The sequence below is a fragment of the Antedon bifida genome, chromosome 3 (genome assembly GCF_963402885.1).
Source record: "Antedon bifida chromosome 3, ecAntBifi1.1, whole genome shotgun sequence".
Lineage (NCBI taxonomy): Eukaryota > Metazoa > Echinodermata > Crinoidea > Comatulida > Antedonidae > Antedon > Antedon bifida.
Genome location: NC_136228.1, coordinates 4445840 through 4473834, shown reverse-complemented (window position 1 = coordinate 4473834; position 27995 = coordinate 4445840). Strand labels below are relative to the sequence as shown.

Sequence of the window (27995 nt, the reverse complement as noted above, 5' to 3'; positions counted from 1 at the left end):
TCATATCACTACCATGATGTGGGCATATCACCACTATGTGGGCACATCACACTTTTTTTGTAAAACTAGTTTGATAGTGTAGACAGAGCTTAATTAAGAAAACTATTCTTGCAAAACTCGGAGTTTCTAAAGTTTCCTAATAAAGTTAAGGCAAGTAGGCTAAATGTTTTGCTTTAAATGTGAATTCTATATCATTAATGCGTTTCACTTTGTTTATAGAATCAAGATGTGCACAGAGATCAATATGCAACATTTTCTAACAATTCATCATGAGATGGGTCACATACAGTATTTTCTTCAGTACGCCCCTCTACCTTACGTATACCATGATGGAGCCAACGGTGCCTTCCATGAGGCCGTAGGCGAAGTTATGTCTACGTCAGTTGCCACTCCAAAACACCTCAAGAAAATAGGCCTCTTGGATATTGAAGAAACAGATTATAGTAAATTAATCTTGCTTTTTTGCTATACGAATATAATGATCAGAATCAGACGTATTCAACTTCGCAGACGAGTAGTCTGCGTCTGTCAGCTTTAAACTGTCCTTTGACCGCCATAAATCTATTGTCTTTACTTGATTTTCTTTTAGAAACGGATATCAACTTTCTTCTGAAGCAGTCACTAGATGTCATTGGTACATTACCATTCAGCTACATGATAGATCAGTGGCGATGGGGAGTGTTTGCTGGAGACATCACGCCAGAAACGTACACCGAAGAATGGTGGAAAATGAAGTAGGTGGTAATCCATGGGTCACGCCTCTAAAGCTTTGTTCTTGGTTCAAGCGACAGTTCGGATGACTCATCGCGTCGGGATTGGTCAAATTGTTTGCCGTGCGCTTAACATCCCTGCGTTGCGTCTAAATGGGAACCGAGGACTACGGCCTACTACTTGCTAGTGCATGTGATCTTGTCTTATGGTAAGACAGTTAATACAACCACCATTTTCAATGACACATAGATTTATTTTCCTTTCTTTTTAGATTGGATCTTGTGGGAGTCGTTCCCCCTGTACCACGAGAGGAGAGGGATCTTGATGCCACTGCACTTCTGCACATTATCTACGACTATCCATTTCTCAGGTTTGCAATTTTGGGTTGTCAGTTTTCATTTTATGCATTTCTTAAAACAATTCTATGGTAAGTTTTGTACCAGTATGATATTCATTTACAACAACATGACATTAATATAGATAGTGTGTCGCTGGCGCCCCATAAAATACACTTTAAATGTTTGCAGGTACTTTTTAAGGACAATAATACAGTTTCAGTTTTATGAAGCAATGTGCAATGCCTCGGGTCACCAAGGACCGTTACACAAATGCGATTTCTACGAATCAAAAGAAGCGGGAAAACTTCTTGGGTAAGAACAATGGAATTTACATTATTTGCGAATGTATAGGCCTAAAGGTCACCGTCTACACTATCAAACTTTATGTGACAAAAAAATTGTGATATGCCCATATAAGGACATGACTTCACTACCATATTTAGGCACATCACACCTTTTTTGTCAAACTAGTTTGATACCACCTTGGTTATAAGGACATCGTAGTCAACAATACATAATATGTCTCTATTTATTTATTTATTTTGTTAGCAAGATAATGTCCTAAATTTTTAAGTTAACATAGTTTATCAGTGTGCAGAGATTATGACATTATTCATGTTTTGCCGTATGGTTTTGCTGACATCGTACAAACGAAAGGGCTTTAAATTATCCAGTACACTTCTATTACATTAATACAAAAACTGTACATATTGTTCAATTACAAATTTGACATTTCTAGGGACATGCTAAAACTTGGAAGAAGTAAGCCATGGCCTGAAGCAATGGAAGCCATAACCGGACAGCGGGAAATGTCTGCTAAGCCCCTGTTGCAATATTTCGAACCTCTGAGAGAATGGCTAGAAGAAGAAAATAAACGTAACGACGAATTTATTGGATGGGAGAAAACATGGCGACCATGTAAGACATTTTATTTCCACTTTTAGGATTTAATCGTAGTCTGCCTTAGCAAGTAACAACATGTTTGCTAGTGTACTAGACTTCTTTTCTGCAGTTATAAACTGGTTTACACTGACACTTTTGTTTCCAAATGCCCAGTTTGTTAAGAAAAGTTTCAAAGTTAGACCAGTCCTTCAACAAACCACATAAATAAGTTTGCACAGAACTCGGAATTTGCCATCAGAAACTTAGTAAAGTTGGCTTTCTGGAAAAAATTACAAATTTCTAGCGTCTTGGAACTCTCCATTTCATTAGCTGTAAAGTTCTGCTTTTATAAGCATAATCCTACTTATTTCGTAAAAAATATGTTCATGCCATTTTATTTTTAGTTAGATATAAGTAAAATGTTTATCTTTTACCGTTTCAGATGACACGAGCAGTGGTACCCGATTTGGGCCACTCTTTGCTACTTTTGTTATGTTGCTCTTTGTAAATCAATTAGTTGTTGCTGAATAGGAGTTATTTCAATATGAGACAACAATCTGTCTCGGTTTCAACAACCAAGACAACATGTAAACAGCAATCACGTGAGGTCATAGGTTAATACATTTAATCTATGACCTTAGAAACTATTAGTCGTCCCTTGTGTACACTTTTATATTATAAAAAAAAACTTTGTATTCAAATATATAGCTCTCTTTTTCATTATTAATCTGGATTCTTGTTTTGTGTAACTTTTAATCGAAATTCTTTACAATGTTATAGTTACGAGCGTTCATATTGTTTTCTAATTAGATGTTTGTGTTTGGTTTTTAAATAAGTTTTATTTGATTATATTGCATATAAAACTACTTTATACTGAATTTGAATTTTGATATGTTTTGTTTTTGTATGGTGAATATTATTATTAACTGATATTGAAAATTGGAAATAAATGTGATGTGATGTGATGTCTATATAAGGGCACATCACATTTTTTAAGTTACAAAAGTTTGATAGTGTAGACAGAGGTTTAATCGTGCAATGTAAGTTTAAATTAAGTTCTATCGTCAAGGTAACAGTCGAATAAATATGAATGAACATTATGTAGTTTTTTTAGAGATACGACTGTCGCTACTGCTTTCTGTCGACACTCTCGTTCAAAGAGTTTAAGGCCCATTTACACTATAATAATAATAATAATAATAATATTTATTCGGCAAAAGTTCATAAAGTACATTTTACAATTCATCTTGCCAGGAGCAAGTAATAGGCATGAGCCCAAACAGAAAACTGCTCTTACTCCATCATTACTTATAAAATACAAAAATAACAAAACTAAGTAGCACAAATTAAGTCAAAATAAAACAAAACAAAACAAAGTTATAATGAGATACACCAATTAAAAATAAGCTGCATTGAATAAACAATATAAACAATTACAACTTAATATTTTGAGATCAAATGTTTGGTGAGTTGGGCTTTAAAGTCTGAAATTGTAGCACATTGTTAAATTGGGAAGTTGCTCCCATAATCTAGGGAAAATAACAAACGATGAATTTAAAAATGTATTGGTCTTTGCCTTCCAATGTATTAACCGCCCTTCACACCTCTCACTTGATCTCACAAACTCATTAAAGGATGATGGACAGAGGCCATGCATTATTTTAAAACCTAATGTGAGTCTATACACTAGGATGATAACGACCGACGATAAATAGACAAATATGCATTTTTCATACATAAAACAAAAGAAATATAAAAACTTGTCATTCTATAACTATAGAATAACCATCTATGCTTCCTTTGATGAAAATGATATCGTCATGATTAGAAGGAGCAAAAATATCGTGACAATACAACGATTTTACTGTTTTTACTCGGGGTACCCGAGTCTAGTACTCTCTCATCTTCTCCTCCTCTTCTTCTTCTTCTTCTTCTTCCATCTGGACACTATTGAGTAAAAAGTGCGATTTAAAAGTACTACTCCTCCCTTATTCGTTGTAGTATTGAGCTGGGATTCAGCATGAATATACTACAGGGACATGTCCTCAAAGCTATAGAGCCGGACTTTTAAATTTCAAACCGGAAGCAGTCATATCACGTCTCGAAGATGGTACCGTATAGCCGTATTTGGTAGCGAGGCGATGTGTATGTGACGTTACATCCGGTCTTATGACGTCATTACATCTTCTTTTGCTGCAGCTTGTACCCCGAGTATCGCACATTCGTGCTTGTTATTTATCATGACGTCATTTTATTGGAATAGCATATATTATTATCCTGTAGTTTTCTAGAACGAAAACCTTTCAATTTCTTTTGTTTTATGTAAAAAAAAAATGCATGCTTATATATTTATTGTCGATCGTTATCGTTCTAGTGGAAATGGGCCTTTGTCCCAAACATAAATTACACACATTACACAATTTTGGTTGGTATACATTTATTATCAACATGAGTTGAGACCTGGGCTTTTTACTACAAATGTAATATTCCGGAGAACCAAATTACTTGATGGAGTATTGGCCGACTGCAAAAGTGTACCCGAATTTTTTACTTCAACATTAAGTCCTCGAAATTAACTACGACTCAAGAATAGAAATATTTTGTATTATTTATTTATTGTTTTTATATTTTGTATCAATTTGAATTAGAAACTTATACACATTATGAAAATGTGATGAATTCATAGCCAATCGATCAGCATGTAGTTATGGTAACCAACTTTGATGAGTTCAATTTTAATATGGAGAAGAATCTGGTGAAACTGAAATTTAAAACAAGATTGCAAAATGTTTATGCTTGTTCAACAAAATGCGGTTTGGCAAGCCCTAATCTAATCCAGGATACACTATATCATGGGTAGTGCTGATGAGTTCCTTAGGAGATGATCAATATTAAGCTCTTATACGTTTTTCACGTGAATATGGGGAGGGGCGGGAAGCAGAAGAGGCCTAAAAATTGAATATCCTATCTTTTGCATTGCAATTTTTCGAATTTGTGGTCCTCGTTTAATGCCCGTCTATATGAATGACTATCTAAAGCTCTGTCTATACTATCAAACTAGTTTGACAAAAAAGTGTGATGTGCCAAAACATGGTAGTTATATGACATCATTATGTCCATATATGGCACATCACCTTTTTTTTGTCACATAAAGTTTGATAGTTCAGATAGATCTTTAGTATATTACTCACATGATGATGATGAGGTATCACTAGGTTCATATTCACTTCCTGGACTGGAATCAGACATGACAGGAGGCTCTGTAGTAGGAGCGTCAGTTGGATCTAAGGAATGTGAAGAACAATATTAAAAGTGTTACGTCAAAAAGTCAAGTTTTTTTGTAAGAAATTGTTCTTTAATGTATACATGTAAATGGCCGAACGTGCTTGTTTTATATAAAGGCAGTCAAGGCATGGTTATTACTGGTCCATCGCATCGTAAGATTACCAGATCACCTCATTCTTTGTCGGACGGTGTGATAGCGATACGATATAACTTACCTGGTCGACAGCCTTTCGGAAATTTACCAGACCACTCCAGCGACGGTAGGCATTCCACAGAACGTAGGTCTTCGCCCATAATATGGAAACCAACATCACAGAGAAACCCAAGGGAACTACCAACGTGGTAATCACCGCCTATTATTCTTCCATTTTTAAACTCCGATGGTGGTGGTGGTGGTGGGCACAGATGACCTAAACATAGATATTATTTGTATATAATTTCATGCAAACTTTCGCCAAAAAATGGTGAAAGTGATTTTAACGTCATATTAGTTTAATGATATACCACCGTAATAAAGCAAGGTTCACACTAGCGACGCAACGTAACCTAAGAAACGTAAGAAAAGGCACTTCGAATAGTTGTGTTTGCCCCAGCCTGCGTGAAATCAAACGTGCGATGTTTGCAGCACTGTTGCGTCGTCGGTTCTCACATGTGTGATTACGCAATACAGCACTTTGCGTCAATACGTCGCTGCGTTGCGTTCTAGTGGGAACCATGCTTTAGTATTTTATCTAATGTAAAATTATTTATTTTCAAAATCTCTTTATAATTACCAACGCATCTTGGGGGAGGAACATCAAATACTCCTGCTGTAGTACATCTGGCAAACTGCTCTCCTTCCAGGCTAAATCCGTTGTCGCACGAATAGACTATCTCGCTGCTCATTGGTATTTGGTCAACGTCTGGATGAGATCTCTCGCCATTCTGTGGGGCTTCGGGAACATCGCACATTGGTGCTGAGAAAATGATTAGAGGAAAACATTTTTTTTCAAACAAATTTGATAGTGCAGAGAGAGCTTTAGGACAATAATTCGATCAACTTACCTGTTTCCAGTATAATAATTTCAACAGTTATTGGCTTTTGTTTCTCATCCATGGCATCATTACACGTGTACAAGCCGGAATGTGATGGGTTTGGTTTTTTTATTGTCAGAGTTTTCGATGCTCTAAAGTACCTGTTGAAATTTGTTGGCGCTGTAGCTGTTTCGTCATAAAGAGTTATCGACAGTTCGGGTTCGCCTACTCGGCATGTTATGTCCAGTGATTGTTTTTTGTCCTCGACAATGATGAAACTACCATTGTTTGATATCCCTGTGATAGCGTCTGTCTTTATGATGAGTTGCGACTCGGATAGTTCTGGAACAAAAATGATAAGGTAAACTAAAATGTGAAAATCTAAAGACGAAAGGAGTAGGCCTACACGTAAAATTTAATTTCATTTATTTTGTCAGAAAAGACAAAATATACAAGAGAAATAACCAAAGCAGTTTGAAATTAATCAAGTGACTCACCACAAATGGGAAATGAAAAGAGAAAATGTGAATGCTCACATAATTATTTTAGAACCAAGTTGCATGTCTGATAATTTCAATATCGTATACACTCATTCCGATCATCTCAACATATAAATTATGACAATGTGTGGTAACATCATAGGCAAATTCCTTAAAAAAGTATCACATGTGGAGCTGTGTCATGAAGGTAAAAGATAACGCCTTGATACCAGGCGTCACATTTGTAACACATGTATCACGGAATCTGTGATCTATGATACCGATAAAATGTTAACAGTACCGAGAATCAGCTCATCATACAAACTTACCGCATGCTGGTGGTGGAGCAGTCCATCTATCTCCTACGCACTCCCTAGTTCGACGACCACGGAATCGATAACGTCCAACTTCTCTGCATCGGCTGACAAGCGTAGTTCCCTCCGGAAACTCATCGTGATCGCTCAAACGCAACGGGAAACGGCCATTGATGAAGGTGACCACATGAGAGTCTTTATCGGGTTTTTGGCAACCTCCAACAACATCTTAAATGACATATATAGATAATATATTGGTCAGAATTGGAATATATAGGCCTATAATGTGCAACACAAGCGTATTTTGTGGTCTTGAGATATATTCGACTAGTGTTCTGGAGATCGTGGGTTCGATCTTTCAATAAAACAACTTTTCCGAAGCGTTATTATTCAGTACTTATAGTATTATTTCAATACGTCAGATTTCATGGAAACATTTACTACGTATATTAACAATACATTTTGGTTAAGCAAATGGAAACGAATTGAGCCCCCAGGACGCTGAGTGACCCCCACACCCCTGAAGTAAATTGTCATTTTCTGTTAAGTTTACTTATGCTTAATATTCTTCAATACCCAACTGTGTGACCGTAAAATGGTGAACTCGGCGGACTACGTAGGCCTACATCCCAGGGAAGAGTGAAATTACACTCTTTCATGTGTTGACATCCTTAAGGAGTGGTTATTGGTCAATTCAGGAAACGAACAAAACAACCTCTTTTTAAAACGGTTCTTTAGTAAAATGAAATCGAAAAAAAAAAGAATTTCGTTAAAACTCCTGATAGCTAATTAATTACAAAGGCCTGTTCTTCATATAAATTCAGACACTCGATTCTCCGTACTGTATCTATTGCTCACCAGTACCATGATCCGTATTACAGCATTACATTGCCTAGCATCACAGACCATAACCAATTAAGCTCTGTCTACACTATCAAACTTTATGTGACAACAAATATGATAGGGATAATGATGACAGTGGTAATAATAATCACTACCATATTTGGGAATATCACACTGGTTTGATAGTGTGGACAGAGCTTTACCCTAGCCTTACAATAAAGGCACATCATGTGATACACATGAGATGCTGTTACTGTGTGAATATTCCTCCAACATGGGCAATATTCGTACGTGGAGACGGGAATCAGGATTCAAACTTTTCCGAATTGGTTTTTCTATTTTCTAATCTTTTTTTTTTCATTTTCAATAATTGTTTCCTCCAGATCCTTGCTGATAATCCTTTAATCTGAAGTGGTTACACTCTTTCGGGATGATGTTATCCCATTAATCCGACGTAAATCCGTTCATACAGTACTTACGTACTAAGTTTTCAAAAAAAATGTTCTTTCAGATTTTCTATTTTTATTAAATATTATTTGCGATTAATTACACAGTAATTAGAGTGTTTTTATGTACTAATTTGTTTTTATATGTAAAAATTAAAAGGTTATATCAACAATTGTGTTCGCACTTTATTTCAACCATAGTACTATTTACAGATTAAAGTGTTTCATACATTTTTAGGAGTTAATTTCAAAGTTGCCTTTCTCGCACTTTCGCAAGGTCATTGGGACCGTGTGCTAGGAAAGGTGTGGAGAATTTTGATGTTGGATAGATAGAAGGAAAATGATTAAGCGAAATTAGGGAGATTAGGCTGGTCAGTTTAGTGGTGTGGTCTGATGTAAAATGTGTGTCAATTTATTATTAGCAAATGACAGAATTATCACCACAAAATGATGTATGGCGCCCGGAGTGAGATACTCTGAAATCAAAGCAATTAGAACAGTGTTTGTATTCCCCCAAGTGTATAATTAATTAATAATTATTAATTATTAATAATAATTAAAAATTAATAATAATTAATTTAAATTTAAAAAGAATCATACATTATTTTTTACAACCAGAGCACGCGTCTACTTTTGATTTTTTGTTGGTGCATTAAAATACATAAACTTTGAAATACGGTAAACACATAAACTCTCTTAAACAAACCATCCCCTTGAAATAAACAGTACAGCACTGTGATTCTTTAAGGAGACCCGCACACAAAAACAGTAGAATTGTACTTACTCAGCTAGGAGGAAGAGAGAGAGAGAGAAGTAGGTCTAGAAGATAGAATTGGGAATCATTGATGAAGACAGAATGGCAATAAACCAGGAGTGCTGGAGAGAAAAAGTATGCCCTTATGTCTAGAGGGAGCAGGAAGAGGATAGATGATGAGGCAATTATTTAAAGATGTATTGTCCCTTTGTCAAATTCCAAAAAAATAAAAGATTTCGAAAAAAAGTGGGTCATTTTGAAGTAGCATAATAGTTATTAACTTTCACCAAAAATTAGTCGAAAAAAAAATCATTTAACTGAAATACAGACGTTTTTTGGTTCAAAAAATAACTTTGACTTCCAGTCAGAGTTTTCGATCAAAACATATCTCATAATGCAACGCGCTTATTTGACTACTCTGTATGCATAATCATAAAACTTCCTCGCGATCTGTGTGAAAACACCTTCTCAACCGTGACGAGTTGTAAACAATCCTAATTAGCATCATGCATAATGTATAATCATGGTTTGAAATCTTTGTTTACTTTCGAAATGTAATCAAATTAATTTAGCTGTTAATTCATAAACTTGTTGTTTTTGGCTCGAATTTTCGACTTAGAGTGAATAACTTTAATATTATTTGATATGGCCAATTTAAATTTAGAATATTCTGACCTTCATTTTTGTTGTGTTTCAAGGGACAATACATCTTTAACGGTAAAATCTGAAACGACGAATAATTAAGTCTATATGTCTTTAAAAAAAAGTTTTTTACAAACACCTAAAAGATGTTTTAATGTTATATTGACAAACTAACCTTTAACAAAAATAGCTCCGATCAGCATAAACACAATATTTAAGCAATACATCTTGTGTGTAGTTTCTTCTATCTTATAGTTTCACTTTCTAATAGGCTCTGCTATTTATCAGTTCTCTCGCAGGAAACTGCCCAACCCTGGATTAGGCCTACTACACGGCAATGGCTTACTATTCGCTGATTTACTTTCATACAACCTTTTCATGAATAATCAGAACTGTTATTACACGACTCTGATTAAATACCACTTTTTATGGTATATTATTTAGCCGTTTTGGTATCTTGAAAGCGTATGGTTCAAATCCCACTAGGTACATGCGCCTATACAGTCAGGGGAAAATGGCAAAAAGCCTTCCTACTTTCTAGGCGTTTTATGTCTTGACAACTCTGCGGCATGACCACATGTAACTGTATCAAATGTATCATTTGATTTGTTTTATTCAGTTCAATAAAATAACTAAAAAACTATAAAACAAATTTTAAACCAGAATAAAGATGTATAATCATGTAATTCTTAAAATAGATTTTGTGTGATAAAGAATACATGAACATTGTAGTTTCCTTTGAGCAATTGTGAAAAGCAAAAACAGTAGGTCTACATTAGACTTGCTACAAGTCTGTAATTATTGTCTTTTTAGTTGCGTGGACGCGACTCTATAGTTCACTATGTCGGTTGGTCGGTCTGTCGGTCCGGTATCACTAGGCATTGTAGCACGCGACTTAATGGCTGTTGGCCTTGTTTATGTTATTAGTCCACCAGTCGACATTTCGATTTGTGTCTGAAAATAAATTGTATTGCGAGTACTGTATTACATTATACGTATAAAACGCCATATGTGCCAAAATATTTATCTTTACTAATTACGGTCTACATTAAACTCATATAATACAAGTGAATACAAAAAAGACACATTATTTATTGTCATTCTACACTATTGTACATAAGGCTAGCAATGGAAATTGATATCAAAAACTGAATGTCTTGTCCTTTTAACGAGCATAAAATTATTTGTAAACTTTTGTAATTTGTAAATTCATTGTCAATTTTGTTATACTGTATTACAGTACTTTCTATAATAATTGAAAAAAATTCAATTTTATATGATGGAATAAATATTTTAGTAGTGTAAACAATGTAAAATAATTAGTAAATTCATTGTCAATTTTGTTATATTATACAGTACTTACAATAATTGAAAAAATCCAATTTTTATAGAATGAAATAAATATGTTAGTAGTGTAAACAGTGTAAAATAATGTTATTGTTTTTTATATACAGTATTTAATTTATTTTCAACCAAACAGGATATCTGGTCAATGTCCTATTGATGTACTAGTTTTTTGGTCTGTCCTTATCGTCCGATTGACGTTGAGCTTATGCCACCGGCCGCCGGCTTGTCTATAGAACTAGCTTCTCGTTTGAGCACGTGCAGTAGTGTTTGTGAACTTTCTATAATCTGAAAGATATCAAAATATTGTTAGAAAATTACAAACATTTATTAAACAAAATTGAATGTTAAGAATGTATTATATTTTTTTAGGCAACACAATTTTACAATACACCACAAGATCTATGCCTCACTGTACTGTAATAATTAATGGCCATGTAAGTGACCTCTGACCCCAAGTCTAGCGTTATCTATATAAATTATTGCAGCATGTTTTACTATTAGATAGAAATAGAAGAAAAATCCACTAATAGAAAGATTTTCTATCATACAAAAAAAAAACAGATTTTGTAATGGATATAAGAAACATTAGATATAGTACTGTAGTGATAATTGAAACATTTATTTTAAATTAATTACTTTATTATTTTCCCTGCAGAGTGACTTTTTAAATGTGTTGAAAATATTTTTATATGTGCCCAAAAATCTGTTGCCAAACTAATTAGTTTAAATTATTAATGATTAATTAGCATTGAGCAACCATCACCAAAATATATTTATCAAAATATTTTTTAAATTATACAATTGAAACTTTTTACCAAGCACCCATGCACATACATTATTTATAATCAAATTGACATCATGATCTACCAACCTACTAATTGTTATTGTATGAAATCTTAATATTTATATTATTTATTTCTCTCTGTACAGATTTTGTGCAAAAAAAAGTTCCTAAATATGGTAGTGATATACTTAAATATGGTGGTGATATGACATCATCATGTCCATATATATATGGGCACATCACATGAAGTTTGATAGTAGACAGATTTGGTAAAAATACTATGCTACAGTATATTAATTTCACTCTAGAAACATTTGTTTTGTTTTACATAACAAGTGTGAAATGAAGATATACAGAATATAAATCATAACATTGTAGAATCATTCAATTCAAACAGCTCAGAAGATCATAATCTACCAAACAAAAATGAAATAAAGCTATAAATAAAACAGGATGTTATTGTTAGTAATTGTTCTAGGGTAGTTTTGATTGCACTAGACACACCTTACTAAATAATCTTTTAAACTACAATTTGAAATCTGTATGGCAGCTGTCATTCATTTTAGCTTGCCATACTTTACCCAAAAGAAAATACCACCCCTTTGGCTTTAGGGAGTAAAAGCAGAGAGATTTAAAACTAATTTATTTTAAATCTCAAGGGGAACCAAAAGCAATGAGAAAAAATTCCAGCCTAACCCTTGTACTCAATTGTATTTATTTATTATTTCGCTATACTGGGTAGCCTCTTCAGTCAAAGACTCTTCTTCTAGAGTGATGGTGAATAAATTATAAATTTAAGCTTTTATTAATTGGTGGCCGAATAGATAAGATACCTTGAATATTAGTATTCCTTCTCATAGACTCCCATTTACACTTATGTTTGGGTCCCAGGTCGGCCCAAATCGTAAGTGTAAATGGGGTCTTAGACACCATACACCGAGTCTACATCTCAGTAGGGTAAGAAAAATCCAAGATACAAATTATTATATTATTATATTAGTCTTTGTAATATAACATGTGCAGTGCAATCAAAAGTACTTTACTAAATAATCTATAACTACTGTACCACCCCAGTGCATAAAACAAGGTATCTATAAAGTTATTAATTTGTCAGCACCTATAAACTTTTTGTAAATTTTAAATGTCCCTTATCTTTCAAAACATCTGCCTCACTCTTTAAGACATTTAACAACGTATGAGAACTTTCAATTATCTGTGGGATGGAGGAGATATTAGTTAATTTGTATGTGGTAACTAGGTAGAGAGAAAACAAGTTTGCCCACAGACTTAAATACAGCACTTAAAAGACGGCTCATGTACTCATTGTACTGGATGATTGTGCGTTACGTGGCATGTAATACTATGCACTATTGAACAGTCGTTCAATAGCAATTAAAACAATTTTGTTTGTGTATGAAAAAAAACAGTGCTGCCTATTAATGTACTTCCGCCGCGGTGATTCAAGTGTGACCTCATATCGCGACAGAAGTACATTTTTGGAGAGATGTATCATATGTACTAAATTAGACTAAAAAAAGAATTTAAATTAGCTTTAGATCGTTTGTATGATTTTGATTAATTATTGGGAACATCTTCACAAGACATGGAATCGTTGGAAAAAACTGAATTAGCCTAAATGAGTTGCCTGTAGAAGTTTTGTAATGATGAAATATATATAACCTTTCATCATTCATCTCATGCCATTATTCGTACCATTCTACTCATTACATTTTCACCTGTGTGTCATATAAAAATTATACGGATAGCCAGGTAAAGGTAATAAAACAAAACTTATAATTAATTTCAACAGTTATTAAGATAACAATACAAAAGATATCTAACATTAATATTATACCTTCATATATGCTGCTTCAGTTTCAGCTATTGTTTTATCAAATTCATTTCTCATTGCCATTTTCTTTGCTAAACTTTCATTTACTTTTGCCAGTTTCTCTGTCAATATCCTAACATCATTTTGAATTTTCTGCTTCTCTTCTTCTTCTGACAATATTTGTTTGTGCAGATCATCTCTCTTTACACATAACTCTTCGATACCTATAAAGTAAATATTAACGATCAATCAAGAAAACATTTTGCAGCTAGGCCTACTGTATTTCCGCATCTCTCTCACACTCAGTCTCTAATCCGATTTAAAAGAAAGCATTCACATGCTGCGCAGCGCGTTGAGGATGGCGGGTGAGTGACTGTGAAGTCTGTGTTAACTATTAAAGTATGCATACATATACCTCATATAGTTAATAGGTCTAGACCTAACAACACATGGCACTCTAGGTCTAGGCCTAGCCCATCTAGGCCTGGATGTGGTTGGTTTGGTACAAAGCGCACCGTCGGCGTCGGGTTGGGGGCTTCCTGTCTTTTCATTGAAGAATTCATTGGCCTGTTTAGGCCTAGCCCTTTATTGTAACGACCGTAAACACCTCATAACATTAACACTTACACTTCACAAGTTCATTGTTGTAACTCTGAAGCGCAGCACCTTGTTGAGACATTTATTAGGTATGAAATCGTCTTTTTGTGGTAACTTTTTAGACGTGCACAACTTGTTTACAAATGGCGATAAATTTCCCAGGGCAACAACTTTTTACGCGCCACATAATATGGTGAGGGCGACAAACACACTCCAATGTGATGTTTTTAACTAATAGTGGAACTTGAGTCAGATAGGCTTTGTAAATCAATCGTAATAAAAAAAACATGGACTTACTAACTGATTTGTTTCAATATGTTAACAAAATTGTTTTTGATTATTTAATGGATTTTGTGTAAGCATTGCATTTCAAATATGTATTAATATAGAAAATTATTGAATAAAGTCTTTGAAAAGGAAAAAGAATGGGGAAAAAACCCGCAACTTCTCTTTGATAGTATTATAGGCCTACTAGGCCTACCTAATTAATATTTATCTATATTTGTGGTATTGAAATGGCTCAAAATAATATGTTTAACGACGATGAAGCGTTTGATTAAAACATGGAGTTATTGATTAAAACAGGAAAGATTTGGCAAGTGAAAATTGATGTTCCACAATCCGTTTCAGGATAGCGCCCTCACACAATGTATGTATGTATTTTACGATCGGAATATCACGTTAATCATCAAAACACATTATTAGCAGCTATGGCAACTGACTAACGTGACATTATAATACCATCATAACATCATCTTATCTGCTTTGATTTTGATGTAGGCCTAATTGAACATTTCAACTAGAAAGGTAGGTATGTTACTTTGATTTTGTTATTACAAATCTGTACTTTGAACTATCTTTTTTCATTAGAATTTTGTGGACCTTTCTTTTTAATAATCTTACTTAGTTGAGACTGACCGAGCCGAGTACTCTACTCTAGTCTTATCTTTACCAAGTCCACTGCAGTGGTGGTGGACTATTACAGTAGAATATAACAAAAGCACGGGCCTAAAATACTTTATTTTTTAGTAGGGTTTTTACTAGGTTGTTTACAAACAGGCCTACATTATATTGGTTTAATTTTGGAAGGGATTGGGTCATTGTCAATATTACCAGCCTGGTACCGTATTTTATTACTAGTAGTACTTATACTGTAATTCATATTAAAATCTTTTATTTCTTATGAAGTAAAAGCAAAATTATTGATATTACCAGTTACAAAAAAGCTATATCCATTTCACACAATGCTAAAGCTCCAAGTTTGTTTACTGTGTTCATACGCGTAGTATCAACAGTTGATTAAATTAATTTTAATTTTCTATCTTTCCCATTACTCTCAATTTGTAATCTTTAGGTGAGTTAATTCAGCTTTTAATACTCCCACTGAAAAACAACTAATCTAGCGTTACTTCAGTGACTATTAACACTAAGTACCGTAGGTTCGAATATCTCATCCCGATCCACAAACTTAATTTATTTTTCACTGACGAGTTGAAACCTTACCAACCGTACTGGTGGTTAAGCCCTGGATTGTGAATTACGTACAGTATTGTGTTGGTAAGGTTTATTGTTCTATTCTACATGGGCAAGGCAAGCTTTGAAAATGAATAATGATCAATAAATACATATATATTTTAATGAATTTGATTTGTGTTTTCAGAAATTAATCTTGATGTAGTAGCCAGATACATCAATGCCTGCACTTGGCATTTTTTGGAAAATGGGATGCGCAGCCAGTCAACCCAATATAAAAAATACAGCCTGCGAGGACTATGGGCTGAAAAAGGCAAAAATAGGTAACTGTACTATACGGTTGTTGTTATTTTGTGAGAATAATCATATAGATGAACCAAGTATACTGCCTACACAAAGTATAAGTCTTTTGTGTACATATGTAGGGTTGTACTGTAGCCAGGATTGTAAAATACTAATGCAATTTACTGTATGGCTTCCCTACATCGATGAGACTTAACTGCATGGATTGTCAGAGATGGTTTTATTTTTTTTATAGGGGTGACGTCTACAGGCATTTTTTACATTTTCTTGGGTGTGGGATGGGGGGTTGGTTCGCTGTATAAGGGGGTTTCAAGGTTATCTCAAATCGCAAAGAACCCTAATATCCTTATCTGCTATGGGTCAAAGTTCAACAAAGCAATTAATTGTTCTGTAAAATATTGTATTTGTTTTTTTTTTCTGACAAAGAAATGGTTTCTAAACTTTGCTTTTGTACTTTATCATTTTGATTTAGGTTTTTGCTTAAGTAGCCTAGTTTATATTGTATTTCCATTGAGATACAGCCACTGATACACAGCAGTCATTTTCTGCAATTTGCATTTGGATTTAATAAAAAAACAAGAAAAGCTTGAATATTTAAGAAGATATAAAATGTACACATCAATCAGAAGTTACGTTCTGATGTATAATAGGGATTTAATTATTTACCCTAAGGGGAAATTATGCTGAGTACTCCGCGTGTAAGAGATATGGCATAAATAAGCACAGAGTATTTTTAATTTGCTCTCAATTTGCTTTCTTGGATATTATTCACAGTGTGCGTACTTAGTATCATGAGTAAATTATCTATTTCTAAGATTTTACCATTTATTAATTATACATAAACAAACAGAGTATAAATAAAGCATAAAATACAACCATACTGTACATCATTAAATGAAGTGTACAGTATAAAAAACTTAAAATTAATATCGTAGGCTACAACAACAATCGCTAATTGATTGCCCTAGGTTTCAGAAAAATTGATAAGAGAGGCCCTATTTGGTTGTTTCAAGATTCCTGTCAAAAACTATAGTCATGTAATTTAATATTAATAAAAAAAAATGTTATGTGACTGGGTTGGAGTGAAAATATGAACAAATATTATTAAAGTTTGTGAGGTCACACAAAGGATCTGGTCACAATATATGTACAATGATAGACTAACAAATATATTAATTTTCTAAATACTGTCTACCGTAGAACCAACTCTCTCCTTTGGGACACCCGGGACTCCCCCCATTCCGGAGGACATCCCAGTTAAGAGGACACTTTCCTGTAAAATGAACAAGGGGTAAAATTATTATGTTTACCACTATGGCCAGTCTCTATTAAGGGGACACTTTCCTTTGAAACAAACGAGGGGAAATATACTATTAAAGACTATGACCAACCTCTAATCAGGGAACTTCTATTAAGAGGACACTTTATTGGTTCCCGATGGAGATAGAGATTCTACTTCTAAAAAAAAACCAAATTTATGGCACAAGATGTTTGATACAAGACATAATTTAGATTGACAAAATAATATAATGCTAGATAAAAACTATACTAACTGATAGATTGTGTCTTTAAAATGTAGATTCTGTCGTTACTGTAAATACTGATACAATTCCGCATCATTTTATGAATGCTAATGAGAACCACAACGATGAGCCTCCTCCTACTGAGACAACGCAAGAAAGCAACGTTCAGATTAATAAAGTAAGTATGATAGAGTATATGGCTTTATACACATCACTTAATTACAAAATTATAAACACCAGTTGCGGTGCTGATAGTAAAAAGATCTCTTACATTACAATCATGTTATACAGTGTAGTAAATTAATAAATTCACGATATTAATAAGCTAATTTACGATGGTTGCTACGCTTTTTTAATTATGATGTTTTATTAATGTTTTTTCAGGTATTTTTTTATGTATTTGAAATACGTTTATCTTGTCAGACTTGTATTGTAATTTACATATAATTTGACCTGCTGACAAGTGGGTCAGTATTTTTTTTTTAATAAAAAGAGAATATACGACAATTTTGTGAGATACCATGGGTCATCAGGGTTTATTTAACTGGACCAGTAAAATAATTAATTCACTGGCCCAAATTCAAATTTACTAGCCAACAATAACAAACCCTGTTTTAAAATTGTTTTGCACGTTAAAGATATAATTATTTTTCTCTGTAAAAAAATTGACTGGCCAAAGTGGCCATTACTGTCACCATGGATGTATAATTTTATACCTCCATGCTGTGACTAAAGATTTTAATGCAAGTCATGTATGTTCCTGGCAATTGGACCTGTTACATAGATAAATACATACAGTACTGTATATCCTAAAAGTCTATATGAAGCCATGACCTCCAGGTTAATTAGTAGAAATAGTAAATATTTGTCACATGTTGTTCCCATCCTTGTAATTAATTAGCATTAGTAAACTAGTCATTAAAATCCTTGTCAAAATGGACTGTAGTGTAGATGTTAACACCAAAATAAGTCTTCTTCAACACAAATACTGTATATTTGTGTTGTGTTGAAATTAATTAGTGTTGTTGCTATGATGTGTTATCATTGTTAGATATTGTTGTTTGTTTAACTGACACTGACCTTTTGTAGTGAGCATACTGTATCTTGGAAGGTACAGTAACTTAAACTTAAAAGTTTCATCTTTTCTCTTCTATTCTTTAGTTTGTTTTATTCTTTAATTTGTTCATCCTATTGACCATGGCTATATTTGACCCTTTGTGAGAGGTATTCTGCTGCATCCAGCAAAGTGTTGCTGTTGGGATTTCAGTAAACGTTATCATTCATTACCAGACTTTAATCGCATGCATAAATATGTTGCATCAACTCAAGGTCAACAAGTCATAAGTATTTATGGCAGCCTATCTTACACAGTTTAGGCCTTGCACGTTTCCATACATAATAATGAAAGTCATGTTTGTGAAATGTGTACAAATAGAAGCGAGTGAGTGAAATGTTCAATCTCCTTATTTATTTCTTGAAAGAAAGAAAGATGGGAATAAACTCTTAGATACTGAGGGTCGAATTTTGGCACACAACGGATGACCCAGTAGTAGAATATATTTCCCATATAACCTAAGCTACAGTATTTCAGATTCTTGCTCATAATCAAGTCCATAACCAGGGAAGTTCATAGGGTTCAAAAGAAGTGCCATTTTCAAACTAGAGATCTCAGCAAAAGTTCTGGTTAAAAGGCCTAAAACTTATGACAGTGTTATGTACTGTAGCTACAGGTTTGTCAATACAGGAGGATTAGGACATTATTTTTAATGTATTCATAAATTTTAAAAGATACAGTACTGAAAACAGTTTATTTAAAAATATTATTTAGAAACACTATGTCCTTGTTTTGGTTATAGAACCTTCCCTTTATATTCTTTTTGATATATAATAGCTTGGTTGCTAGAATCAAAACTAACATGTTGATGACCTCCATACAAAGTGTAACTGTATAATTTTGAGTAAACAGTTCAGTTCCAACATGGCACACAATTTAGTTGATAATGTAAGTGTGTTCTTGTTGTTGTATCAATTGCTTGGCAACACTATCGTCTTGTCTATTTGCGATATCCTTTTGTTGATTTTGAATTACTTGTTACAGAGTTTGTCTAATTCGGTAGATTGCCGCTATTGGTGATTTCAAGGTTTGCGAGGGCGGAAACTTCTAGGGGGTTGGCACTTCCTACATTTAGTGGATTTAGAGGATTAATTTAAACAGGATTCAATCAACCTTTTCACTTAACAGGATACACTACATCTGTAGATACAAGCAAAGCAATTATATTTGTGTATGAAAAATATGAAAATTGATTTTAAAGTACAGGTACTATTATAATTGCTGTATGTCATGATTTAAAATTTTAATTACAATATGGCCGAGGATAGTATAACATAGTGGGTGGGATTATACTTAGATGGCGTTAACAATGAAATTATTATCAAACGGTTGTTGCCAAAGTTAAGGGGGATGGGATTATATTCTTGGTCATATTATTTAAGTGGCTCTGCATGGTCACTACATTTTCACAAAAATGACAATTCAGTTCAAAGACAGCGTATGTGATATTAGTGCTGTGGAGAGCTAAGTATTATGAGATGTTTTGTCCTAAGTGACATGAATTGTACTTGATAGTATACGAACACACAGTTGGGACTCCGTGACCTCCAGATCACTAGCCTTGCAGAAACATATATATATATATATATATATATATATATATATATATACTACACCAAAACACCAATAATAGTACTGTAGTGCAGAAATAATAATAATAATGATAATATATATTATATTTTATGAAAAATAGGTGTTGAAAATAAACTAATTAACTATGCGTAAAAGATATAGTAAAATATGAATTAAATTGATACTTCCTTTGCATAGAGCAATTAGTATTGTTATATAAGAGTCGCTGCAATGTGTTTTCATATTTCTTTTGTAGAAAACCCACCAAAAGAAGGTAGTAACGTCGACACCGTTGATGCATAATACAAAGTAAGTAGTCGGTGATTTTGTTGCAACAACAAACTTGATTGGAAATGTGGAACCCGACTGCGAAAATTACTTCCATTTATTGTCATTTGCATATAAAATATACATAGAAATTATGTTTGCTCTGAGATATACAAAAACAGAAAAATTGAAAAACTAACAAAACAATTACAAAGTGTCACATTACTCTCGTACAGTTTTTAAATTTATAAAGAAAATCAATAATCAAATTTTCAATAAAATAACACTTTTTTTGTGCGTAAAGACTGCTTTTATACTCTACAAGTGTAGAATAAGCCAAGTTTAAAGCATTTGAGGTCTGCTTTTCTTGACGCGTGACACACCGGTTTTTAAAAACAATCAATTTGAAAGATTTTCAATAAGATGGTTTTGCCACGACACACCTCATAAAATATTATCCTCACAGAAACATTTTTACTTGTCAGTTTTTATTTTTCTTTGCCGTTTATTCATGTTTAAAATAATATGTTGAAGAGAAACATTGCTGCAGTGGGTGCAAATAAGACTTGCAATAATTTATGGTAACAAAATGTATAAGAAAATCTGTAAATGCTATGTTTTATAACCCCTTGGGAAGAATACTACATTAATGATTTTACTCATATCCTTCACTTATTGTAATGACTTCAGTACTACCTTGAAGCTATTCTACAGTAATGGACGATATTTGTTACATCAGAGATAATTGGACTGTTTTGTTTTTTTTTTTATCATCATTGCAGTTTTTATTTAATTTGTTTTAGGTTATGAATAAAAGATTTTTTAATAACTAAATATTTGATCTCAATTTTGACAATTCTTGCCTTTATTAAGGTTTTTTGTTAATCTACTTTTGCTATTTTTAAATTTAATGCATGCATATGTTCTTGAGGATAAGGGAAAACAATTATGTTTCTATTGCAATTAAATTTATCAATTCAATATTTATTCATATACTGCTTTAATCAGGTTCAATGTCAAAAGAATTAAGGTTTTTAAATCAAGCTAATTTATCTTTAAGTAAAGAGTAATTTGTTTAATGCTTGTTAATTTAGAGATTGAAAAAAATGGAAACTGCAAACAAGATTAGCAAAGACTTAAACAAAAGTCTTAATTAAATTGATATGCTGATCTGTTACTGGGTTCTGGATCATAGACCTAGTACTGTATCATTCTAATTGCCATTTTTTCTCTAAAAAAGTTACATTTTAACCTTTTCTAAAGCCTTTAGCTAAAGCACAACTGACATATGCTTGACACTTTTATTGAGATTGAAAAAAAGGAAAACACAAAAAAAAAAAAACTTGAACAAAAAGCTTAATGTAGATGTTACTGAGTTCAGAATCATTAGACCTTAGTACTGTATTGATTTAATTGCTTTTTTTCTCTCTGTTTTACTGAATTAAATGCTTTAACCTTTAATAAAGCCTACAGCGAGAGCACATGTTACTTGTCACATAGTGTTTGATTTGCAGCTTTTTATTTTTTTTTTACTCTCTCTCTATCTAATTCCTCCTGATGCGTTTACGATGGGTTTTCAACATTTTCCAAAACCTATTAGCAAAATTTTGCCTGTCAAAGTCTTTACTAATAGTTTCTTTTTTAAAGTTTGAAGCTAAGCATGTCACTGTATCAATAAATGTCATGTTTTGATATGAAATGTGGAGTTTTTTATTACTTTGTTTTTTTTTTCTTCTTGTCAGAAATGCTTCCCAAAGTCAGACAGACTTTTTCAAGATGCTTGATGCAAAAATTGAAAAGGTAAAATGTTGTGAAATATAACTTCCTGTCATGATCTTAATCGATACATGATTTGATTTTGAGTTTGACAACTTGTCATCTATTCATAGAAATAATCTTTATTGGAAACGGCACCTTTATATCGGGTAAAACGTTGCATCCAAGAAGAACAAATCAAAACTTAAAAAGTACCGGTGAAGACATCTAATGTTCAAAATAGAATAGTCCCAAGACCTGACTTACGTTTGACATTTTGGTAGATAAAATATAGAAAAATTTGTAAGAGAAGTTGTGCTAGTATAAATAATTCACAATGTACTTGTTGCCAGCCATTGTAAGAAAAGAAGATTTTTTTTTGGAGGGTGGGGGGGGGGGGGGAATTGGGTTTGAGAGACTACCAAATTGTTTTTATTTTAAAATAAGAATACTGTACAGTAGAAAGTTTCCTTTTAATAGGAGTATCCCTAAATAAACCTTGGGGTTGACCGTAGTGTTAGCAAATATATTGCCTCTTGCTTATGTCAGGAAAGTATTCAGGGGATATCCCTATTAATATCTCCTGAATGTTGACAATTTCCACTGTACCCCTATCTTTTATATCTTTTACTAAAGTCAACAAATCTTTATTTTTCACAGGGACATGATGCTTACTCAGAAACCAGTGTAACGTAACACAGTGATACACTTCATGCAGAATGCCAAAGACTATACTTGTACAAACATATTAAAATCATTATATAGAATTATATATACAATATACATATATATATGTTTGAATATATTTTACAATTTGAACTTTGAACTTGGTGGTTATGCAGTATGCCTTCCAATTGATGACAGCATCTAAATCATGTTATAATCATTTTTGTGAGACTGCACAAATATTTTAAGAAGTATACTGAACATTTTGAAAGAACGTTTTTAGAAGATGGACAGTCAGTTGGTTGTACGCTTTTTAAATGTTTATATAATTTAAAAGAAGGCAGCCCTAGTCGATTGAACCGTTTGTGTGCATTTATAACTTTGGAAGATGATAGCCTAGCAAATTCAATTGAACCTTTTGTGTATATACAACTCCAAAGGGTTGACTTTCTCTAAGAAACTACTGTTGTTATGTACAGTATATAGAACCCAACAAAGTTCCCCCTATGGGAGTTTTCCAAAAAAGGGTTTTTACTGTACTTTAATTTAAAAGGCGGAGGCTCGGCTATTAATATGTACATTTATAGATTTGATGTAACAATAACCAGAGACATCTCAGATGTTACCCACTACAATGTTGGTTGGTATACTGTAAGCTTTTTAAATGGGCCTAGTACTGTAGTATTACAAGAGTGCTTTTAATTTAAGAGTGCTGCTGTATCATACTGAATGCTGTTTTTTTTTTTTTGTAAATCGTAAATTATAAATTGTGTTGAATTGGGATCAGATATTCCCCATTATTGGAAATGTATTGGATTTAAAAGCTATCTATTCAATGCAAGATACTAGATAACTAACAAAAAGGTTTAAAATAAATCTAATCAATACAAGGCACTATTTTATCTAACGAACAAGTTTAAGTTAGGCTATCCAATCAACGCAAGGCACTATTATATCTAACGAACAAGTTTAAGTTAGGCTATCCAATCAACGCAAGGCGCTAGGTAACTGAAAGTGCAACTGATGGTGCTTTACTTATTTTACCAAGGATATGGACTCTTAGACTGATTAGCTGAATTTTATCTATACATTATGTGTTAAGATCCAATCAAAAGATTATAAATATTGTGTTTATTTGGAAATTTATAAATAAATTTACCAGTATTAATGAAATAACTTTTATGTTTTCTGTTGACGAGTTGAGGGGGTGGGGGTTTGACGGGTGCAGCCTTCTCAAAATGCTGTGAAGAAAATGTAATAGACAACATTGATTAGGCTAGTGAAGAGTTATCTCTAGCTAGTAAATCGACAGTGAGGAGGGCTAAGAGTTGGTCTTTTGATCAAATATATATGTTCATGAAAATCATACCCTGTGGGTAAATGAAGCCTCCAAGCCCATAGCTTTGGTCATTTTAAACTAGAGACCACCTGTGGAAGAAGTGATAGTAAATACACCTAACTAGGCTGCCTAGCTCCTCATGATGGTTCACGCGACTCTACATCTCACTATGTCGGTCGGTCGGTTGGTCGGTAAACACTAACTTGAGCACGCGACTGCAGCCATGGCCTTGTTATCCCGTTTGTGACTACAAATCCTAGATTGAATGCTACTAACAGTGTCTGCACATGAACCAATCAAATGTCATGCTTATAGTAAAAATATGGGAAAAGAATGTCTTTAAAATCTAATCTCATTAAGAAAAAGAATATAATAAAAATAACTTTTATTAATCTACTCATGATTGGCAGTCTGACTCCAGATAGATTAAACATTATAGAATATCGCGTGAATATGCAAATTTAATCTAGAAATTCCGAGAATGTTATTAACGTTTTAATATAAATTTTATAAAATAGGGACCGATATTGTATTTATTTATCTATAGGCCTACAGTATTATCTTTCATGTCGCAATTAATTTTTGTACTGCTCATTTTCTAAATTTGTTTACAAAGACATCAAGAGGATGATGGATGTAATTTTATATCTACTCTAAATATCGAGGCTAAATGAGATGAGTTAAAAACCGATGATTACTGTATATTTTAATCAAGATATAGCAATTGCTTTTTCATTTTAAAGCAGTTAATATTTAACTATTAACCTTTCTATATAATCTTTCTTTAATGTTATTAAAACTAGATTGTCACTTTCACGAATTATAGATTATCTTCGTGGTTTGATTTACTAACATGTCTAATAACATTTTCCAGATTTTTTTTATATACAGGATTTTTGTTGTTTACATTGCAATTTAGGAGATCCTTTGCAATGAATACGATAAGTTGTGGCGTAAATTGTACCCGAACTCATACAGTATCTACAACTCATGTTTAAACGTGAGAGATTTTTCTGTATCTTTTCTTGATTGTATTTGCACAGACCGTGATCTTGCTTTCATTGTTATCAATAACTAGATTTTAATGTCACTTTCACCAATCATAGATGATCAAACAGACTCGTATCGAGACTAAACTGTTCATCAACAAAATTGCTCTATGAAAAATATCTATGCAAATATTTGCAACATCCTTGTGTAAACTATAATAATTAATGCTAATTAGACATAAAGTCACTTAATAAACATATTCCATCGTCTTATCATGCTCGCAGCTTAGCACGCGTTACATTGAAATATGTTATTTTTCACACGATCCTTTGATTAAATATTATTATCGCGAATGAGTTATAGAAGACGTGTGTAACGAGTTTAAAGATACACGGTATTGTATTATACTGATAAAAGTAATAATTTAATGAAACGTGAAAGATCGAAAAGCAGATTAAAAGTAATTACAGTTTCAGAAATCAATTTGTTTAAATCTTCTTTTTTTTAAATGGTATCTTTCCTATAGGCCTAGTTTTACTGTTGTTATCTTAAAACGCTTTGATTATTAGTGCGTGGTTATCAATGAACAGTAGCATAGGCCCGTATTCTTAAAAGGGAACTAACTTTAGTCCTGCTGAGAAGGAGGTTAGTCATGGACTAAGTTAGTCCCCTTTTAAGAACACAAGCCTTACTGCTTATACTTTATGGTTATGAATAATCATTTTCAAATACACAGTAATTTTATTTACGTCCTGTGACCTAGAGGTTATGGCATTTATAAGTATAGAATTAGCTGTAACAATTTATTTTTACATTTTATAATATACTTGTTTAGTGCCCTCTCTTGTTCAGTTATCCTCAGTCATTATTTGACTTCGTAACTCCTGGGAAGAGTTAAATTTAACTCTTCCCTGCACGGCCTACATACAGAAACTAATTTATTTATTACCAATTTGGCAAATAGCCCAAGAGGAAACATGGGCGAGTGGGAACTACTTGATACAATATAATACATTTTTAAAAGTATATACAAAAACAGAATAAACTGGACATTAAAATTAACAAAAAATAATGCCACATCATATAACGAATTAAAATGAATAAACATTTTTAAATTTATTTTTCATTGTATTCTTCTTATTACTGTATTGTTATTTTTTATTTTTAACTGTACACTTTTGTCTGACATTGTATAACCTAGTCGATTTAATAGATTGAACTTGTTCGTAAGTTAACAAACGATTGACAAACGCAACTTTGCGCCAATTAGAGAAAAGATTGGCAGACAATCGCTTCTTTTCAGAAGCCAATCAAGTAATCCGGATTTGCCGCGGTTAAAGACAATTTGTTCCATCCATCACGCGCTCTCTCTCCAGCGCGCACAGAGGGCACAAGCACACCATGCAGCAGAGACACGAGATTGTGGACATGGCATACGAAGGCCGGTGTTTATTAAAATAGGAAAGAAAGAAAAAAACAGGTTTGTTCATCATAATAATTAAATTGTTAATTAAATATTAGTAACAAAAACTCGTCACCAGGCCATGTTGAGGCAATGATTAGGTAGGGACGATTATGGTCTTGGAATGAAAAGCTAGGCTACCCTTTTTACACTATCGACTGGGAGAGAAACACGAGTTGAACTCGGAGACAATTTCCATTTACACTAGCCAAAAAAACTGCGAGATGAACTCGAGTTGCGCCCATTTACACTACATCGATCACCCCGGTGTTGTCAATCAATCAAAACACTGGAACATATCGACAAATCTCATATCAAAACATAATAATCCGAATTTACACACAATTGATTTAATTTTGAATGTAGTTCAGTGTTAAATTTTCTTTGTGGCTATTAAGATTATCATTTATTATTTTAAACATTAACAATTATTTTTCTTTTTAAAATGACTGCATTTCCGCCTTGTAGACTGTACGTACATTAAATAGGCCTTACATTGTTAGGTTGGCGTAAAATAGGGTAGGTACTGTAGGTATTTAAAAGAAAAAATGCATTTGTTAATTAGCATAACAATGTATCAATAAAGGAAAATTAATTATTGTATGGTACGTTTTCATTTTATGTATCATTTTCATCCATTGAGACGTTAGTATTATATATATTTTTTTCCCTTTTTCAATAATTAGGCCTACATAGAATCGGCCAGGGTAGAGTTACACCAATATTACATTATTTTAGGCCTTCTGGTAAGGTAGAAAGCACACGAATAATTTCAATATTTTCAGCAGAAAAAAAATGTTCACGTCAATGACCTTTAACAGCTCGGTGTTGAACCACAAAAACCGTTTACACTTCGTGACTCCGGTGTAGATTCGACTACACCGGAGAAGGTACACCGGAAAACATTCAGCTTCGTTTCACCCCGGGGAGAGCACACCGGGGTGGTTGGATTTTCCCATTTACACCAGTCAATAAAAACCACAACACCGGCGTTTAACGGCCCGGTGTACTAACAACTGCGGGGTTACACCGCTGTTACGGTGATAGTGTAAAAGGGGTATAGACTATAGGTAAGGTAGACCAGCCGACTAGACCATAGCGCGGCTGTCTAGGCATACCTGCTATACCGACCCGGCCATGCTCAAAACTAGCTATTGTTCGATTCGATGGTAGACAGACGGCCTTACTACCTGTTACCCCGTGTGTAGGCTGATCATCAGCAGCAGCTTTTTTATAACAGTTTTATTAGTCCTATAACCTCACA

General features: G+C 33.3%; 4 protein-coding genes across 8 annotated transcripts in view; 2 read left to right on the top strand and 2 right to left on the bottom strand.

Annotated features, from left to right (window-relative positions):
• Nucleotides 1-2881, top strand: part of LOC144838731 (angiotensin-converting enzyme-like) — a 30251-nt gene extending 27370 nt beyond the window's left edge. Inside the window, exons 8-13 of the mRNA XM_078694191.1 lie at nt 220-443; nt 590-734; nt 983-1081; nt 1239-1361; nt 1789-1967; nt 2374-2881. Of these exons, the coding sequence (XP_078550317.1) occupies nt 220-443; nt 590-734; nt 983-1081; nt 1239-1361; nt 1789-1967; nt 2374-2462 (859 nt within the window). The 3' untranslated portion in view covers nt 2463-2881. The remainder of the gene's footprint in view (nt 1-219; nt 444-589; nt 735-982; nt 1082-1238; nt 1362-1788; nt 1968-2373) is intronic.
• The window catches only part of LOC144838754 (microtubule nucleation factor SSNA1-like), a 204999-nt gene that overhangs the window by 55924 nt on the left and 121080 nt on the right, over nt 1-27995 (bottom strand). The window contains exons 1-4 of one of the 4 annotated variants that reach the window (XM_078694230.1): nt 14298-14446; nt 13695-13894; nt 12957-13052; nt 10781-11340 (exon numbers count right to left, since the gene is read on the bottom strand). In XM_078694230.1, the coding sequence (XP_078550356.1) occupies nt 12957-13052; nt 13695-13894; nt 14298-14349 (348 nt within the window). In that variant the 5' untranslated portion in view covers nt 14350-14446 and the 3' untranslated portion in view covers nt 10781-11340. Of the gene's footprint in view, nt 1-10780; nt 11341-12956; nt 13053-13694; nt 13895-14297; nt 14447-27995 lie in introns of those variants that run through there. The other 3 variants (XM_078694228.1, XM_078694229.1, XM_078694227.1) reach the window with 3 other exon arrangements.
• LOC144838743 (P-selectin-like) lies at nt 3114-9993 on the bottom strand. The gene is made up of 7 exons (XM_078694205.1): nt 9884-9993; nt 7039-7251; nt 6261-6572; nt 5990-6172; nt 5432-5626; nt 5123-5215; nt 3114-4692 (listed from the first exon to the last, which is right to left on the bottom strand). The coding sequence occupies exons 1-7, from the start codon at nt 9933-9935 to the stop codon at nt 4667-4669; spliced, it is 1074 nt and encodes a 357-aa protein (XP_078550331.1). The 5' UTR covers nt 9936-9993; the 3' UTR covers nt 3114-4666.
• On the top strand, nt 14947-24118 carry LOC144838753 (uncharacterized). 2 transcript variants are annotated; one of them, XM_078694226.1, is made up of 6 exons: nt 14947-15078; nt 15928-16063; nt 17623-17744; nt 20509-20561; nt 22262-22319; nt 22935-24118. In XM_078694226.1, the coding sequence occupies exons 2-6, from the start codon at nt 15961-15963 to the stop codon at nt 22968-22970; spliced, it is 372 nt and encodes a 123-aa protein (XP_078550352.1). In that variant the 5' UTR covers nt 14947-15078; nt 15928-15960; the 3' UTR covers nt 22971-24118. The 2 variants fall into 2 exon arrangements, with proteins under 2 accessions (XP_078550352.1, XP_078550351.1); XM_078694225.1 differs by having other exon boundaries at nt 14956-15074.